We start from the raw sequence: 18,152 nt of genomic DNA, 5'->3' as shown, positions 1-18,152 counted from the left end.
ATCTGATACAAATTTAAAATAGGGATCTATTATACACATTTACATCATACTGCCCATCAGGGCTTCTTGCACTACCCTCGGTACAAACAAAAATGACAAATGGAAAAGGTTAATCTATCAGAGCCAAACCTACACCGAAAAATTAAGAAACTACATAAATGAGTCATTCCACTGCTCCATAATTATCTCTGTGAATTATACTTTGAAGTACTCAGAACAGAACCAAAGCCTTTACTGGCTTTTGGACATCTGTCACTACTGAACTGCCTACTTCCCTCTATTTTAACAGCCCTTTCCTCTGCCACTGCATTATTCCATGTTTATGATAAATAAAAGTGAATTCTGACAGGGTCTAACAGAGAGGCGACTTGGTCTTCTGGGTACAACACTGGTAAATGCTTACAGATTCCCCGGCTTCCACTCTTTCTTTCACTTGATGACTTTACCTACCTATGCCTATTACGCCTCAGAAAGCATGAGGCATGAAATATCCAGGCAGTTATTTAAACACCAGGAGAAGAAAACACAGGTGGTCAGCTCTGCTGTTCCTCTAAATGGTTAAGACCTTTGCAAGAGTTCCCCGATGCCTCGACCTCCTTCCTTCAGCAGGCTTTTTCTTCTCCATACTCTTCCACTTTCAAGCTGGTGGGTAACTCATCACGTCTCCAAAAGAGGAGCACTTCATCTCAGAAGAAGAAAATTGCCAGGGAATACCCAGCATCCAGATCTTAAATTACAGAAAAGAATAATCTGATCATACCAACAAGCTGTGTACATGCCATCAGTCAGGGTCTGAAATTGCACATACCAAATCTTATGTCTGGAACAAGAGATTCTCCCTGTTAGCCCTCCCAAAGACATCGTGTGCTGCACCACAGCATCCCTTGACACACCAGATGGCATTGCAATGTTGATTCCTTAATCTGTTGACCAGCCATGTCTCCAGCATGGAATTGCTGGATTCAAGGCAAATGATGCTCCACCTACCAGGGGCTCTAAGGGCTCTAACACTTCAAGGGGCCCTGCTAGAAGACACTCTTCTGCTGTGTCCCAGTGTTTTGGGCACTACTGCCATCCGACAGTCCTTATTATCAGATGCTGTCCTTGTCATGTAGCTTGAGACAAACTTTCTTGTGTCCACACAGAGCAAACTAAGAGGTGTGTAGTGGCCATTATGCATGATTTTGTTGCAATATCCTACTGAGACAGAGAACCTTTCACTGGTTGTCTAAGAGCCAAACTGATTCAGACCAAGAACCCATTTAATTCAGAAAGCCGTTTCCAACGTGGCTGTGACAGTTAAGGAAGAATAATACATATCAGGGCAAGCACGTAGGATAACTGCCCCAAATATTCAGTGTTCTTCCTCTCAGTATGCCTGGCTTAGTTTTTAATGAAAGGAATCTGGTTTGTGCAATATGAGACCATCGGGTGAGGTGAGCTGAGGCGTATTAAGTGGGGAGGACGAAGACGTTTCAAAAACACGCTCCTGAATTAAAATGCTTGTATAAACACAGAGATAGATAAGGTAGAGGAAAAAAATAACATTGCTTCCACCTGAACCCATCTAAACTTCTTGAACCTACAGCATTCTTCAGAACAGAGTTCCACGTATCTGCTGCCTGCCACAGAAAGAATTAGCTGAATTATCCCCTTTTTGTTTGCTTTGCACCTGGCCCTGACTAGTGCCATTTGACAGTTCTTAGTTCTTATACTGGAAGAGACAGCTTTGACAGTCAATCCCTATTTACGTACCTCAACACGACTTCGGAGACCTCTACTTCTTCCACGCCCTGCAACTCTTTCTTTTGCAGGCTGGAAGGACACACCATGTAAAGTCTTCCTAATATGAATGCTGTGTCGTTGATCATGCTTACTGCTCTTCTCTGAACAATTACTGTGCTAACGTAACCTACTGAAAGAAGTTGCCGTCAAACCGTGGCTTATACGGTAATATGGAGCAGTATATGCTTGCTTGCTGTTTCACCCTCTATTCCTTTCCCAACAGATTTTAATATACAGTTAACATTAATGCTCCTTAACATTTGCCTCCTTGATCAGCACCGACCTAATGCACTCATGGAACCATCTGTCATTACCCCAAAGCCTTGCTCCTGACTGGGCAACACCATAATTTGACCCTAAAAATGAACAAGAACTTACAGTCAAGTCTGTAATAACTAGAATAACATTCAATATAATACAGGAATCGTTTGTTCAGATGCACAAGAAAAGCTGCCATTAATGCATTACACTGTTGTTCAAGAATTTTCAAGCCATTTATTAGATGGTCATTTCTTGCTACACTACAAAGTCCTCATCTAATAACAAACCTCTTAATCCTAGTCTCCTGGAATTTTACACATTTAGTCTAGCATCTGTCCCTTTTTCCCTTAATCCATCCTTTTGGCATGTGCGTGCGCCTTGCTTGTCTGTCAGGATTTTACACTATTTACAATATATTCCAAGTGAAAAGATCAGATACTGCCTTTATAGATATGTAACATCTTTTTCTGGCAGACAAGTAACCAAATAAAACAACAAAAAACCACCCCACTTCTAAGAGTTATGCAACAGTATCTTCTTTTCCCCCATCTTTGCTTCAAGTCACAAAGAATTTAAAGCCCAGCTTTTCAAATACCTATCTGTGTACCAAATTTGCTGTGGAAGAGTACCGACTGATTTGATCTAAATAGTGTTTCTACTTATTTGAGCATGCATTTGGATCACTAAAAAGCCAATCTACGACACACGTGGTTTGTTTATAGGGACCTATCCAGAATATACAGCTCTTCCAGCATACGAAGGAGGTCAGATGGAAGCAAATGCAGTTATCTGTGCGTTCGTCCTGCAGCTAAGCCTTCCTAAAGGGCCGCCTGCCTTAGAGCTGCGATGCTACAGTGACTTGTGTGATCATGTTGCCCTGACAACCAATGGAGATCCTCTTTACAGTTAATCTAGCAGACATCTGTAATTTTGGGACAGATTGTCCTAAGTTTCATTGCTCACAATAGCTCGTATTTCCTACCCCCACGCCCCTCAATAAAGCACAGAGATTATCAAAATCAAAAGTGCGTTGTACAAACCTAGAGTGTGGTTAACTGGCATTGCTGTTATGTCGCATCCCTTTACCTCAGTTGCCCGTCTGGTATGTTGAAGCACACAGATCAGTATGTGAGTCTGCCTCACAGTTTTGGAGTGTTTTGATTTACAAAAAAGAAAAAAAAAATCAAAGAAGGAAAACTGCAGACATACCTTCAGGACGGTCCACTGCTCTACAACAATTGCATCATAGCCCTGCATGGTTTTACTGTCTTCCACAGCAACGTCTTCAAAGAGGAATACTCCATCCATTGTCCCATATAAAGAATCTGTGAAAAGACAGAGTTATCTGTAAACTTTATGGAAGGCACCCCATGTGCAGCGAGGCATTTGAATATTACTAACAAATTCTTCCAAGGATGTTAATAGAAAAGTGCATAGATCTTCCTCTGATAGTCCAGCTCTATTAAATGAAGACTATTTTTAAGAGTAATCATACTCTCTAACAGCAAACCTCACTGTCCACTCTGTTAGTCCAGAGTTTGTCATCAAAAAACACAGCTCACCCATTTTGAACAGGTAAAATTAATTCAGTCCTCAGCTCAGCAGTACTGCTCACCCACTTGAAGTTACACACACACTTTAGGGGCTAAAGACCATCTATTATGTCAAATTTTCAAGGGCTTTTGAAGGTACACTGACATTAATGACTATACCCATTCATCCACACAAGTCAGAACCCTACATACAGATCGGCCATTGCAGTTACAGTGTTCTACATGGACTAAGGATGATCTGGCATAGCTGAATGGTGGGGAAAGAAAAGATACATTCATAACTATTTAATCAATTTATGAAGGCATTTTGACCATCTGCTTTAGTGCCTCTCTATTCTCATTTGCATTCCCAGCATGTTCAGCCTTTTTTCAGACAACACATACTATTAGAGTTACTTGAGCAGCACTTTCTCCTTCAAATTAGCTGTATACCCCATAATCAGCAATCACCCCCATACGCAAGAACTCGAGTTTTGTCAGCTCCAAGACAGAACAGAATCAGAATAACCTGGGGAGGGCGGGGGGAACTTACTTTTCTTTGCTAAAATAAGCTAAATGATGAAGCAATAGAATTGTATTTAGAAAAACTGTAAATAAGCAGTATTGAACTCTATGAACACAGACAACTCCTCTCACATTGTCACAAAGCGTGTTTCAGCCTTTCTAGTTGAAATAATCCACTTACCCCGTATGACTGTTAGAAAGACCTTGCTCATCGCCCTCCTCAAGTGTTGTATTTTGCATGACAGTTTCTTTACGTTTTTAGGAGAATTGTGTTCTTTGCACTGGTATGACATATGTTTTTGAAATGCAACCACACATGCCAGACAGATTCCTGAACTGACAGGAGAGTCTTCTCGATAAGTCTGCTTAGCTGTTTCATCAGGTCCTCCTACTTTCCCTGGTGGATGTTACGAGGTCAAGAAATGCCAGCAAGAAGGCATTGCTGCCTCCAAGGGAAAACATATAGAAAACTCCGAACCAATCCTCACAAAGGAGGCAGCGAAGAGGATTAAAAGGGTTCTTACCTGTTGCGGCACAATCTCAGTAAACATCTTCCAATGTCATTAAATGATCTAAATTCAATTTATTATTTGGAAATCACTCTGTTGTAGGCTTTGCCCACAACAAACCAGAGTCCTGCAGTTGGAGGGTTATGTCTACAAATACACTTTAGGAAGACTGTTGCTGCAGGTGTCAAGTATTTGCACACCCCCTTGCTTCTATTTGCACAGCCCACTACTCTTTCTTGCTCCAGTTTCAGCCACCATTAGGTTGTAAGTAAGCAGATGCAAATACTTGTATCTAAACTAACACATTTATAATAAAAAATAAAGCATTTATTTTTTTTTTTTAGTTTGGTTGTGAAGGAAAAAATTTGTAAACCACTTACTAGGGATTCATGGGATTCTGTTAGGATTGCAGAAAAATATACGGTCTACTTTCACGCTGACTGTCTCCCCAGGCAGGTTTCCTGTAACTGTTTAGAATAAAGACAGACGAAGACTCCTCACCACTACAGCAAGGTTGTAATACACATTGCTCCAAGGAGGATGAGCTGGACTACAAAGTAGTAACTCCTGTCATCTCAATAGATTTCTCATCCAAGTGAGGAGAACAGACATTTTTGTTGTAAAATAACAGGCCAGATCACTAAGTAGCTGAGTTACGGGTCAGAAAATACAGGGAGAATAAACTGGCCACACACAAATGGGTACAACATTTAATTATCGCATTTCATTCAGAACTGGCACTTTGTAGGACCCTACGTTTCAAAGCGGGAACCGACTCAATTTCTGTGCAACATGTCACGTTCCAACACCCAAACCTGTACCCAAATCTATCTGAGGATGCATAATGTACAAATAACCCCTTTCATTTTCCAAAGCAGGGATGACAGGACGGCACCTACAGCTGAAAGCAGAAACCTGTAGGTCCCCACTAGACACAGACACCCACATCTTGGCAGGGATGCTCTATGCGGCACGGGTGCACTGCTCCTGTATCGTGAATTCTCGTAATGAAATCCAGTGTGGCACTGTTGGCACAACTGCAGCTTGAGCTCACCCCACAAGTTTACCGGCTAATTAATAAGCGATCAAAACACCATCAGCATGTGTGTGTTTATACTCGCTCATAAATCATCCTTCATGTTTCACTCTGCTGCGCATTCCACTCATGGAGTTCACAGCTTCCACATATGTGAACGTTATGGCACATATGTAATGTTTTAGAAACTAATAGCTGAGCTTGTGCGACCCTACAGGCAGCAGATAAACCTGGCAGTGTTAGGTTTATGGTTGGACTCAATGATCTTAAAGGTCTTTTCTGACCTAAATAATTCTGATTCTACGACTTTACTTCCTTTCTGGACATACAATGATTAATGTTGAATGCTACATCCAGACAATCTTAGGATACAGGAAAGAAACGTACAGAAAATGAGAAAACTGGAAGGGGAAAATGATGAGGGAACACAGCTGCTGCATACTGGTGTCTGCTCAACAGTGCTGCTGGTGAAAAACTCTGTAATAGAAACTGGTTGATGACACTTACGAAGATTTTTCCCTCTTAACCATAACCAACACCCTCTCTAACCTGTCATGCCACAATGTTTAAACTTTCATGCCGTGAATGCAAGTCTGTCAGTTCTCACACCTTGGCCACACATCTTCACTTCTACGGGTCATTTACTACTCTTCCAGAGAAAAGAGGGAGATAAAGGAAAGAATAATTGAATCATTAATTCCTTCACATGTGAAGCATTTTCGATGCTGAGAATAACTGGGGGAAAGTAGAAATCAGCAAAAAAGAGAGCTAACAGGGTCATGTTTTAGAGAAAAGGCTGACATAACTGATGCTAAGATGATAGGATCGGCAAGAAATTCAGCGAAACTCTTACACAGAGGTGTGGAAGGGCAAGAGGATGGACAGTCTACCTGCAATACCTTTACCACACAGATGCTCTAGCTCTAAGAGCAACTTAAGTCTACAGTCACATGCTCTAGAGCCAGCCCGCTAGGCGAGATTCATATAATCTAACATTAGATATTTATGATATAGAGGTCTACAGCTGAGTTAGTCATCCAAGGCGCTCTTTACAGTTGATGAAGAGAAATCATTATTTCATTTGGGATCCAGTTTCGTAGAATTATAGAACTATTCAGGTGGATGGGGACCTCAGGAGCTCTCCAGTCCAATCTCCTGCTCAAAGCAGGTTCAATACAAGTGCAGACCAGATTGCTCAGGGCTTTATCTAGTTGTATCTTGAAAATCTCTAAAGATGGAGACTGCGTAACTTCCTGGGCAGCCTCTTCCAGAGTGTGACTGTTTTCATGATGAAAAGGGTTTTCTTTATATCCAGCCAGAACCTCTCTTGCTTCAATTTCCTTACATTTTTTCTCATCCTCCTACCATACGCTTTAGTCAAGAGCCTGGATCCATCATCTTGATAGTCTCCTCTTAGGCACTGCCAGGCAGTGTTACGTCCCTCAAAGCTATCCCTTCTCGAGGCTGAACCAACCCAACTCCTTCAGGCTTTCTTCACAGGACAAGTGCTCCAGCCACCAACTACCATGTTGGCCCTCTGCTAAACTAGCTGCAGTTTGTCAGCATCTTCCTTGCCCCCTTTTGGGGGAGGGCCCAAAACCAGTCACACTGTGTGGTCTGGATGGAGGAGGATAATCACCATTACCTGCTGGCTATGTTCTTGTCATTACAGCCTGACAAGCCATTGCCTTCCCTAATGCCAGGGCATACTGCTGGATCGTCTTCAGCTTGCTGCCTACTAACATCCCCCAGGACCTTTTCAACAGAGCTGCTACCCAGCCAGGCAGTCCCCAGCCTGGATTAGTGAAAAGGCCTCTCCCTTCCCAGAGGCAGGACATTTGTCCTCATGGAATTTCAAAAAGCTCCTGCTGGCACATTCTTCCTGCCCGCCCAGGTCCCTCTGGACAGCAGCCCAGTTAGTTCTGAAGCACATCAACTGAACCCCTGAGTATGTGATTGTCCACAAATTTGACAAAACCAAGCCCTGTTGCCTTCTCTGCATCATTGATAAAAGTTGTTAAACACACCAGGTCCCAGGAGAGATCTTTGTAGTATTCCACTTGTGACTCCAGGTAAAGTGTGACCTATTAACCATGACCCTCTGAGCCTAGCCATGCAACCAATTTTAACCTATCTAGTTGTCCTCCCATCTAGGCTGCAGGGTCCTAACTTGGACACAAAAATATTGTGGGAACCTTGATGAATTCACTCAAAATGACATCTACTGCTTTCTCTCCATCCACGAATCCAATCATTTTATCACAGAAGACAATCCGTTTCATCAAGTATGATTTGTTCTTGTTAAATCCATTCTGACTGTTCCAAATCACTCTTCTTCATGTGTAAATGTGTTCCAAGTGGACTTATTCAATGATCTACTCAGGCATGAAGTGAGGCTGTCCACCCCATAGGTCCCTGGATTGTGCCTTTGGCCTTTTTTTAAAGATGGCTGCAACCTTTGCCTTTTGCAAGTGTTGGAAACTTTGTCTGATCTCTGTGACCTTTCAAAGATGACCAAGAGTGGCCCCATTATGACATCAGCATCCTTGGATGTAGATCATTTAGTCTCAGGAACTCAACCAACCCCTGTCTCGATCTTCATCCACTGCTGCTAGTCCTGCAACTGCTTGAACTTCGTCTCTAAGTTTGGGGGCCTGGAAGACCTAAAGCAAAGCAAAGGAGCTTTGCTAAAGCAAAGGAGGCACAGAGTATCTCAGTTTTATCTAGTTTTGCTGTCACTAAATCCCCCACTTCAATCCATCTGATCTCTTTCACACATCTGATGTAGGATGAGATGGATCACAACACAAATCCTGTCGACTATATTGGTCTAGGCCTAGACCTCCATTGATGATAACAGTACTTCTGGATGACAACTCATATGCAGATACCTGCAGGGCAGATGCCTACATATATTCATGTGAACTTTACCTAACCTATTGACAAAGACCAGCCATCTAAAGCTTCAGATGGTGAGTTGGTCTTTCCAGTTTCCACTGTTTCTTATGCAAGGTATTTCCTGATTCTGATGCATTTGTATTCTCTTTGTATCCTTGTATTTGGTAATCTCTTGTTTAACAAGTTTTAGCTCCTGGAACTTAGCTTACACTAAAAAGGTCTTTAGGAATTCCAAACATTAGTTCATTTGCAATAGGGCAGTAAGGAATGTCGATAAACCAAACCATTTTAATTTTGCTGTTTGTGGTATCATTCCTCAATCTCTACTGTTAACTGACATAACTTCACTCTTACAGAAAAGGCTCTAACCGTAAAGGTTATAATCACTGTCCTTCCTCTGAAAATGTTCCATTACCACTGCATTTTTTATTAAGGTATCCTACTGTGCACAAAAAGCTATTTTCACTGGGTTGTATAAATATTTGATGTAGCTCAGCTGACAAAAAGCTATTTTGATGTTCTTGCTTCTGATTTACAAGAAATATACAGGAAAAGATTTCCTACTTTACCATGACAGCTTTCCTAATGGGCAACAATTTTCCCCATTGCCTTTGAACTATAAATCCCCCTTATCTAGGAAACTAACCTTTAGGCTGCTGTTGCTCTCTATGAGAAAAACTAGGTATCTGTGGCTTTATGTGGCATGTGACCTGAATGTTGGCCTTTGCTTCATATTTGTATTCCTCCCTTCTCCTGAATATTTTCGCCTTCAGTATACACAGAGAAAATAATTCCATATGGATGACAAAAATCCCAGCCACTTCAGTGACTATAACTGGTCAAATGCATCACTGGTTCGCCTGTCAGAGGCAGTGCGAATGTAACAGAGACAATCAATCTGACCCTCTAAAAACCTGTCTACTTTCCTCTTCCAAGCAACTCACATTTTCTTTCATTTGCTTTAAGTACTGTCAATGTTTTCTGGTTGGTTGGCTGGCTGGCTTTTTGTAAGTTTGAAAGGTGGGAAATTCACAGGCAGAAGGGTGAAAACAAATACAAGAATGCCAGGCGTTTAAAGACCTGCAGTTCAGAACAACTAAAGATGAGCAGGCGTGTGATTACTCTGTTAAGGCATCGAAATACAACCCTAGCTTTGACTCTTCCTCCCTTCTCACACTGCTGATTGGAGACTCACTGTCATAGGAAAGGAGACCCCACCTGTTACACCCCACTTCTCACTAGAACAGGGCAAGGGTGAATTCTTACGATCACTTTAGATCACGACGCAGCATCAGTTTACACCTGGGACTACAGGCAGTATTAGTAATGACGTGAGTTGGATGAAAAACATCAGCAAGTAACCGAACTCCCAATTTAAATAAGTCTTATTTGTCAACATAAGAACATTCAAGGACCAAGTAAGCTGCTGTTTCTAACTTAGTAGTGAAATCTGAATACGTTTAATATACAGTGTAACTCCGTGTGGTTTACATATTGTAATTTGCAATTGTGTTATATTTTTGTTTATAATTATCTGTACAATAAGCAAAAAGAAACAATTGTTATCAGTGAACTTTAAAACCCTTTTGAAGTCTAATTACTAAACTGTTGGCAGAAGGAAGAAACAGATTTATGACTATTGACAATCTGGAAATCTTCACTTCGTTGGGCATTCCAAGGACAACGGGGAAAAGAAGAAGATAATAACCCTGCTTTTAAGTCTAATAAGCAAAATAATGAATTCATACTTTAAGCCAAAGAGAAAACCAGCCCTCAGTACAAAGAAATGAGATAGAACCAATTAAAGAAAGTATGCTAATATTACCTTAATTTGGAAGAGGATTAATCAGAGAATAAGCCAGCTATGAAGAGCTGGTCAGGCTGTCATAAGAGACAAGAAAAAAGTAAGGAGCTGAGAAGCCCTCAGACCCCTCTTTCTCCCCTCCTCCCCACCCTGGGTTCTTTCATGCTGGTTGGCATATGAGTGAAAAAGCTGTTCCGTTTTTTCTGCAGCATAGGAAAAATTTAGAATTTAAATCATAAACATTCAACTGCAACTGACAGCGACTTACAGATGTTCTTAGCAAATGTTCTTCTGATAACATGGGCATGTTCACAGTGCTTTAATGTAACTGTTCTAATTAATACGTTTTTAGAAACCGTAAGACTGAGCTTTTTGACTTCTAAACCTGTTCTTCCTGTAACTGTAAAATGCTAACAAAAATATTCATCAATTATTCACCTTCAATCTTTAATCTAACTTAATCCAGAACCTCTCCACTTTTACATAATTTGTTGTCCTGTTTTGTGTTGAAACTTTACTGTCGTCATTCAAGTCTACTTTATCTGCGTCTGCAGGCAGTTATCCAGCTCTCCTCACTCTGTATCCAAGTACATGAACTTCCCCCAGGGCTCTTGTTATGTAAATGAACTTTAGAAGTTTAAATAACAGAAAAATGCTGTGTTTAAAGCATTTTAGTATGCGCTGATAAGCAGTTTTTATTAAAGAAAACACTGAACCTGATAGAGCCAATTAGGTTTGCCTTTACAATTTGCAATTTGTACACATAAAGTAAGTGACCATTTGTTTTTAAGCAAGTTAACTAGCAATTACAAGGCTTTCCAGGAAGCAGTGTGAAAGCATTCCATCAGCTGAACTTTAGAACTTCCTTTTTTGCTACTACTGGCTTGCAAAATGAAAAATTAGGATTGCCTGTTAATTTCCTGATTGACTTTTACCAGAACCAACTCATATTACTGTGTTTTATCGTGGGTCTTGGAATTCTGACCAGCAGCAAAACGGGAAGAAGATGCTGCAGTAGCAGTTCCCCTATAATTTTGAGGCACAAACCCATGAATCCTAGCAGCAGTCCCCAATCTATGGGTAACCACATTCCTTTTGAAGAATGCAAAACAAACCAAAATTAGGTGAAAGATTCAGCCATAAGCACTTTAACCATGAAGTATACTAGTCATGTAATTGTCCAGTAAAATTAATCTGGCTATAACTTCAACATTTTTATGCTCAAGTACTTCCCTTGGTTTGTTCTCTTGGTCACTTGATTATGTCTCTCCGATCTCTACTTTGAACCAAAGCCTTTCTTTGAACAGCAGGCCTATCTTCAAAGCCATAGCGGCCACGGGTGTAGTACAGGCTGGCTATGGCATTAAGCTGGACTCTGTCACATTTTTACAACCTGCAAAAACCTGTTTTTTTAAACTTCTCCTCCTAAAGTAAGATCAACATTTATCCATCACTCCAATGAACACATTAGCTAGGATGAAACAAACATAGAGGACAATTCTGTAAAACACTGTGCCATTGAGGTGGAAACGGTCTCTGCAAGAACTGGAAGTAACTGACTACATGTTGGCCAGATGAAACTGGAGGGTCCTTACGCTGACCTGTAATCAGACCCAGATGCCGTGTGTGGCCAGACAGCCAAGAGGAAAGCCACTCTTTCATTTACGTCATCTGCTTTACAATCTTATTAGTTTAATTCATTTTACTTGGTACTGTTTATTAACTCTGTCTATTTCTGCAATTACAGGATCATCTCTAGTATGTTTATAAAATACATGATCTATTTTCCTTATTCAAATGCCAAAATATTTCCCGTGCTTTCATTCCATTTCACTGAAACAGGCTGATCCAAAACAAATCTGCCCCAAGCCTATATTAAAGCACCTCCCGAATGTCTTCTCTTCAAAGATAATGACCTCTATTAGAGGAGAAAGGAAAATAATCACAGCATAATGCTTTCTGTAATTTCCATACCATTTACCATTCCAAGGCTGAAGATGGCATTTACCAAGGAGCCTCCTTTCCTGAAGTGATCTGTCATGTGCTCCAGCCAATTTGCTTCTAAGCTGTTGACAGTCTGCCCATTCCTGGAGATCCTCATAGGGATAGTCACCGTATAATACTGGCTGCATCTTTGTGGCGTTTTTGGCTTGTTGAAGAGAGCAAAGATCTCTGCTTCTACCAAAAAGTAAAAAAGGAGTAATGCAACAACCATATCATAATATTTCAGCTAAAACAATGTAAAACCCCTGTTTGCCCTTGCCCGATTACACTGTGCCACTGCAAAAAATACTTTGGGATGCGGTCATCTCCTTAATACATTTCTGCAGTGTCCAGCACAGTAGAGTCCCAAACCCCAATATGTTATCTTGATTGCTGTTACAATATTTGTTACTAATAAAGGACTGAATCTTGACAATAAAACATTTAAAGACAGTAATACCTCAAGTACTAATGCACAACCCCTCACTGGAGTTATCAGTGTAAGCCACAATAGGAAAACACTCTCCACACGGTGTTTTAAGTACTGTAGCAGTCACAAAATCACTAAAAATTAATGCACAGAGTACCTTTATTTTTCCTCCCGATTGAACTGTTAACAGAGCTGTGACACTGAGGACAGTTCAAATACAAAATCTTACTGCAAATTTAGGAGGAACTGCAATCTATAGTTCATGGCCATTAAACAAAAGTATTAAATAACTTGGTTTTGATAACACAATGGCATGGAACCAGCAAGCAGTAGTCTCATCTAAAGAAAATGCAATGAATCACTAATGTAGAGAAGACGCTTGCTGGTTTGTTGGTTTACTCTGGGTCTGAGCCAAGGTGAGACATGAACACAACAGCAAATGAATTTTGAAAGTGGAATTGTGAAGGCTCTTACAAATGAGAACATTTTCTAGACTCTGCTCCGTTTCTCCTCTAGTGTATCATAGCAGTAGTTAATGTATACTTACCGTCACAAAAAAGACATTGTTGACAGCAAAACTGAGCTTTCACAGCCTTAAATTGGAAGAAAGTTTAAGGGCAGATACACTTTCCAAATTCTCAGAAAGGTACAACCATCAATAAAATTGCTGATAATAAGTAAAATGTCCAAAAAATGTTTAATGGACATGGAAATCAATGTAAAATTTCTAATGACTTCCAAACGACAAAAATTCTCCCAGAAGAAATTAATATAAAAGGTAAAGACCTTATAGGAAATTCATTCATTCAATAAGCTCCTCTTGTTTCCAAGTTATTATGTTCTAACCTCAAGTATTAAAGAAAGAGATGTTAAGAGAAATGTTAAGATTGCTTTCTAACAAGACATCACTGAGCAAGGAGGAGTGTGTAAACTGAAAAAATGAGTAGAAGGGAGATGCTCAGAGACAGGCTGGCAGCACTTGAAGAAGAGAGCAGGAAGCTCACGATATAACCAAACATGAAAAAGAGACCTCAGACATGAACCATGATTCAAATGGAGTAAAAAGGAATGAATTGTTAACATTAATCCTCTTGCTGATATCATAATTTTGTTCTTTCTAAACAAGTGGTTAATCTCAGAAGAGCACACGTAGAAAACTTTTAAGATCATTTTGATTCTGACCCTCAAAAGAGGCTCACATTGAAAATTAAGATCTTTCTATTGCCCATTAAGACATTATACTAACAACAGCAAATAATGGAGCTGAAAATCCATAGGTCGAGGAGAATCTGGATTTGACACTGGCCTGTAGACAACATACGTTTAAGACGTGTGGGACTCTGAGTGGTTGACTTGATTTGTCACCATCACCGAGTGTACACTACGCCAGCCCTAACCACTCTTCAAGTCACTGCTGACAACAGACTTCACCAATGAGTCCGACTGCTCACGCATGGACCTTCAGCTGGGTTCTAGGTAACACAGCACTTTTGGACATACCAGTGGAATGCCTGTGCCTTGTTCACAGGCAAATAATTGTCAACACTGGTTTGAAAAGCCCTTTAACGAAAGGGAAATCAAACGCGCACTACAGAATATTCAGAAAAAATATGAAGAAGCATAAAAAGAACACTTGAATAGTATAAAAGCTAAAATAAAGAACAAACTTAAGATTCCCCAAATAGTAAGAAATATTACCTTTTTTTTTTTTTTTTTTTTTTTGAAGTTTTATGTAGGGAAGGAGTTCAAGAGTGGTAACTTCCTATGGACTAAGTAGGCTAACTGGAAGAAAAAAAAAACCAAAAACAACAAAAAACACCTGATGCTTTCCATCTTCACGTTCCAGAGGAAGGATGGAGAACTGGTGCCAAAGACTGAAATACATTTTCCATAGGAGGAAAAGGGAGTGCTGTAATAACAAAAATTCATACAAGAGCAATAAAGAAATCAGCAACGTTGTACAGGCAATAGACTTGGGAAAATCCTACTATTGGTGAGCTGTTGCATAAAACTGCCTTCCCAGACCTTCAATCTTGGAAAGTATTTGCATAACTCACCATTTTAAATAAATGTATGAGAAATGAAACAAAAAAGCACTCTAAGACAGACAGATAAATAAGGAATCTAAATGCATTTTTAAAATAAACCCTCTTATCTGGCAAATCAGCAGCAGTCATAAAATCCTGGGCAGTTACAGACAGAAGTTGGGAAGATTGGAGGTGAATAGCTTCGTATTGCACAGGAATGTTAAGAACGTGGTTACTTGCAGCAAAAGATTTTCACTGTTCAGTATGGAGAAGAACATCAAAAAGATGCTTAAACTTGCTAGGTTAACTCTCTAAAGACAGCATATATAAAAGAGAAAGAACTGGTCTGATGAGACTTGTAGATAACTGATTTAGAATTATAAAACTAAGAGGTTTATAATGTGTAAGATTCTAGTGTAAACCAGAACAATTATCCAAATAGCAGCTATACTTTGAATGAATCTGAGTGCTCCCTTGTCCAACACAAACTGAAGAAAGCACAGTGAAAGGTTACTAGAGCACGATCCAAATTTGATGGCAAAAAGCTAATTACACCAAAATGCAACGGAAACCAAGACAATAGCCCAAGGAGGCTACAATGCAAAGTCATTCTTGGTCCTATATACAAAATCCCCAAAGGGGGAGGATTGTTTAACTGCATCTATCAAGACATAAATAATAGGAATAAATTAAAGTCAAGGACAGTACCAGCCTAAAAAATTCCATCTACATTCTTCTTACATAGGTTTGTAGCTCGTAAGGAAAGTAAGCAAGCAGTAAGAGAAAGAAGTGTACATGTAGTTTTCTAGGGTAAAAGAAAATATAGGAAAGAAAAATATTTTGAGATTTAAACTGGACATGGGGCAAGAATATTTTTTCCTGATGACTTTTCATTTTCTAAATTATTCTGTCCTCTGTCCTGTTCTGAACTATGATTCCTCCTACTGAAGTAACCTCAGAGCAACAAGCATCTTAAGGAGGGTATTTGGAGACCTCAGCTGAGACTTTTGTTTTTGATGGCATAAAATGACATTTAAAAGTGGAAAGCATGCTTGAGGAGAAATATGTCAAAGAAATGAAAGAAAGAAAGAAAATATAAAGAATAATCTTACAAAAAAATAAGAATTGGAAGGCAAATCATTAGGAGCACCAATACCAAGAGGACCTTTATAATGAATCGGCAAACATGAGCCATCACAAAAATAACTGCTGCTTTCCTGCGATCACAATTCTTACTGTAGCATTGACCCCAGCCTGCCTGTAGGATACTAGGAGACTTCAGAGTCCAGATCACATACATTCTTGCTGTTCCTGATGTGGTTTAATTTCAGCTATCTGTTCACCTACTACAAAAGGGGCTAACTCTGATAAGGCTTTACGTCTTCTTCCTTCTATCGCTGCAAAACTTTCTCAGGCGGTTTAGCAGGGCTTTTCATTCAAACAGACAAAAAGGATACAAAAGATCAAGAGCTCACAGGGTATCACAACAAATACAGAAATGAACCAATTCAGCTGAACAGCAGACAACAATCAGTCATTACTCTCAGGCATACAAATGGGCCACAACAAAGTTGCACCTGCTTCTATCACCTCTTCACTTGCCATCTGACAACGCTCAGTCATTGTGAACTGTGTAACCATGCTGAAATCGGGTTAAGTGGCTCACTTGGGGCATCTTTTCTTTGCTATTACAGCAGTAAGGTCCTCCCCACATCCTCACCCCCCCAAAGGAGCTAGGAACGTAATTTGAGGCAATTTTAACCTGGCTTTTATGTATGAGAGGTCACTACAATACTTACTGCCAGTAAGAGGTTTTAAGCATCGTGCTGGTGTTTCATTCTCCGCCAGTCCATTTGGCTTGTCTGCTGCTTCTCTTACACTTGTGTTCGCATGTTGAATCTGCTCATTTCCCTTCGCAGGCGTGAGATTCAGCTCTTCGGTAGCCTGTCCTTCACCCTGCCAGCCCTCCCTGGATGTGGCACATCGGTCAGCGCTTTCCTCACTCAGTGCTGGAGTATTGCATCCATTAATGTCATCTATTTTCTCACCATCCAGTGAAGCATGATCCTCAGGGTAATTTGAAACACTTTTATTATCTCTTGATTCTACAGAGTTGTTACTGGCGGGTGTCAGGGAGGTGCTGACAAGACAGTTCTTTTGGGAATGGTACTGAGGTATAATTCCAACAAATTTCAAGCCTTGACTTGCAGCATCTTGAATCTACAAGTAGAAGATTAGATTTTTAACTGTCAAGCTTTCTTAGCTAAATAGAAATACAGAAAGTAACGCCCTTCAAGGCAGCTAACATGTCATTTTGCTACTTTAGTCCACTACCACAAGAAATTGTCATGTTACATTTACATAAAAAGGTACAATTTAGAGAAGCAGGATGAAAAGTTCCCTAAACCACTGAAATAATGCAAAAGTGGAGAAAAAAAAAAAAGAGGGGAAAAAAAGGGGGGGGGGGGGGGCACGGAGAAAATGCCTACGTATTTCTTCACATAGGATAAAGTATCTGTTTGAAAAGTTTATTTATGCTAAATTACAAGAAGTGGTATTACTCACAAAAAGCTTTAGTATCACCCTTACGAAGTCAGGGACTTAATATTACATTTTCTGCTGTATTAGGTGTGTGATTATGACACTTTATGCAAGGAAAAGGTTATTAATTCTCTCTGTTATATGCACCATTATAACAACACTTGTTGCTTGTCCTGTTTTGGATTGAGACACAAACGGCAAACTTTCACAGAATGAGTACATAGAAGTCAAGCTATTTTAATACATCACTTTTGGGAAGGTACAGAACTTGGAACAGAAAAAGGCACTGTGAGATGAGCTAAAAAGAAGAAAAATGGAAACTAAGGGGTGCTATTATTAATCCTTTACACTTTAGGTAAAGGAGGAAAACAAAGGAATCAAATCACAAAATATCCTAAGGAAAAAAATTGGGCTAGTAGTAATGACAATTAGATAAAGCCAGAATTAACTAAGGAAGGTTTGAGATGAAGCAGAAAGAGAAATCTCTTTTAAGCAGACTGAGCACTATGGATGCACCATCCATTTGAGTCACCAGCCTCACACTCCTCAAACCCAGGAGAACTTGCAGTGAAATCCAGACTTCTGTGAAAACACACGAGTGTCTCCCGATTCATTTATCAGAATCACCCACCAAAAAGGAAAGGCTTCCATGTAATGTATACTCTTCATATAACATAAAGTCTAAACACACATAACACTTTCAAAAAGAAATGCCTTGAAAATGGGGAAATTATTTCACTTCCCCTGCATACCATGTAATTCCAGAGAGTTAAGGTGTCTCTATTATTCTCTGAGGCTCAATTTTCAATAGCAAGTAAATA

General features: G+C 40.0%; 1 protein-coding gene across 1 annotated transcript in view; it reads right to left on the bottom strand.

Moving 5' to 3' along the window:
* Positions 1–18,152, bottom strand: part of RFTN1 (raftlin, lipid raft linker 1) — a 97,574-nt gene that overhangs the window by 13,981 nt on the left and 65,441 nt on the right. The window contains exons 5-7 of the mRNA XM_040591044.1: positions 16,590–17,010; positions 12,325–12,528; positions 3,256–3,371 (exon numbers count right to left, since the gene is read on the bottom strand). Of these exons, the coding sequence (XP_040446978.1) occupies positions 3,256–3,371; positions 12,325–12,528; positions 16,590–17,010 (741 nt within the window). The remainder of the gene's footprint in view (positions 1–3,255; positions 3,372–12,324; positions 12,529–16,589; positions 17,011–18,152) is intronic.

This window comes from Falco naumanni, chromosome 4 (genome assembly GCF_017639655.2).
Source record: "Falco naumanni isolate bFalNau1 chromosome 4, bFalNau1.pat, whole genome shotgun sequence".
NCBI classification, from domain to species: domain Eukaryota; kingdom Metazoa; phylum Chordata; class Aves; order Falconiformes; family Falconidae; genus Falco; species Falco naumanni.
This window is presented reverse-complemented; position numbering and strand designations above follow the sequence as displayed.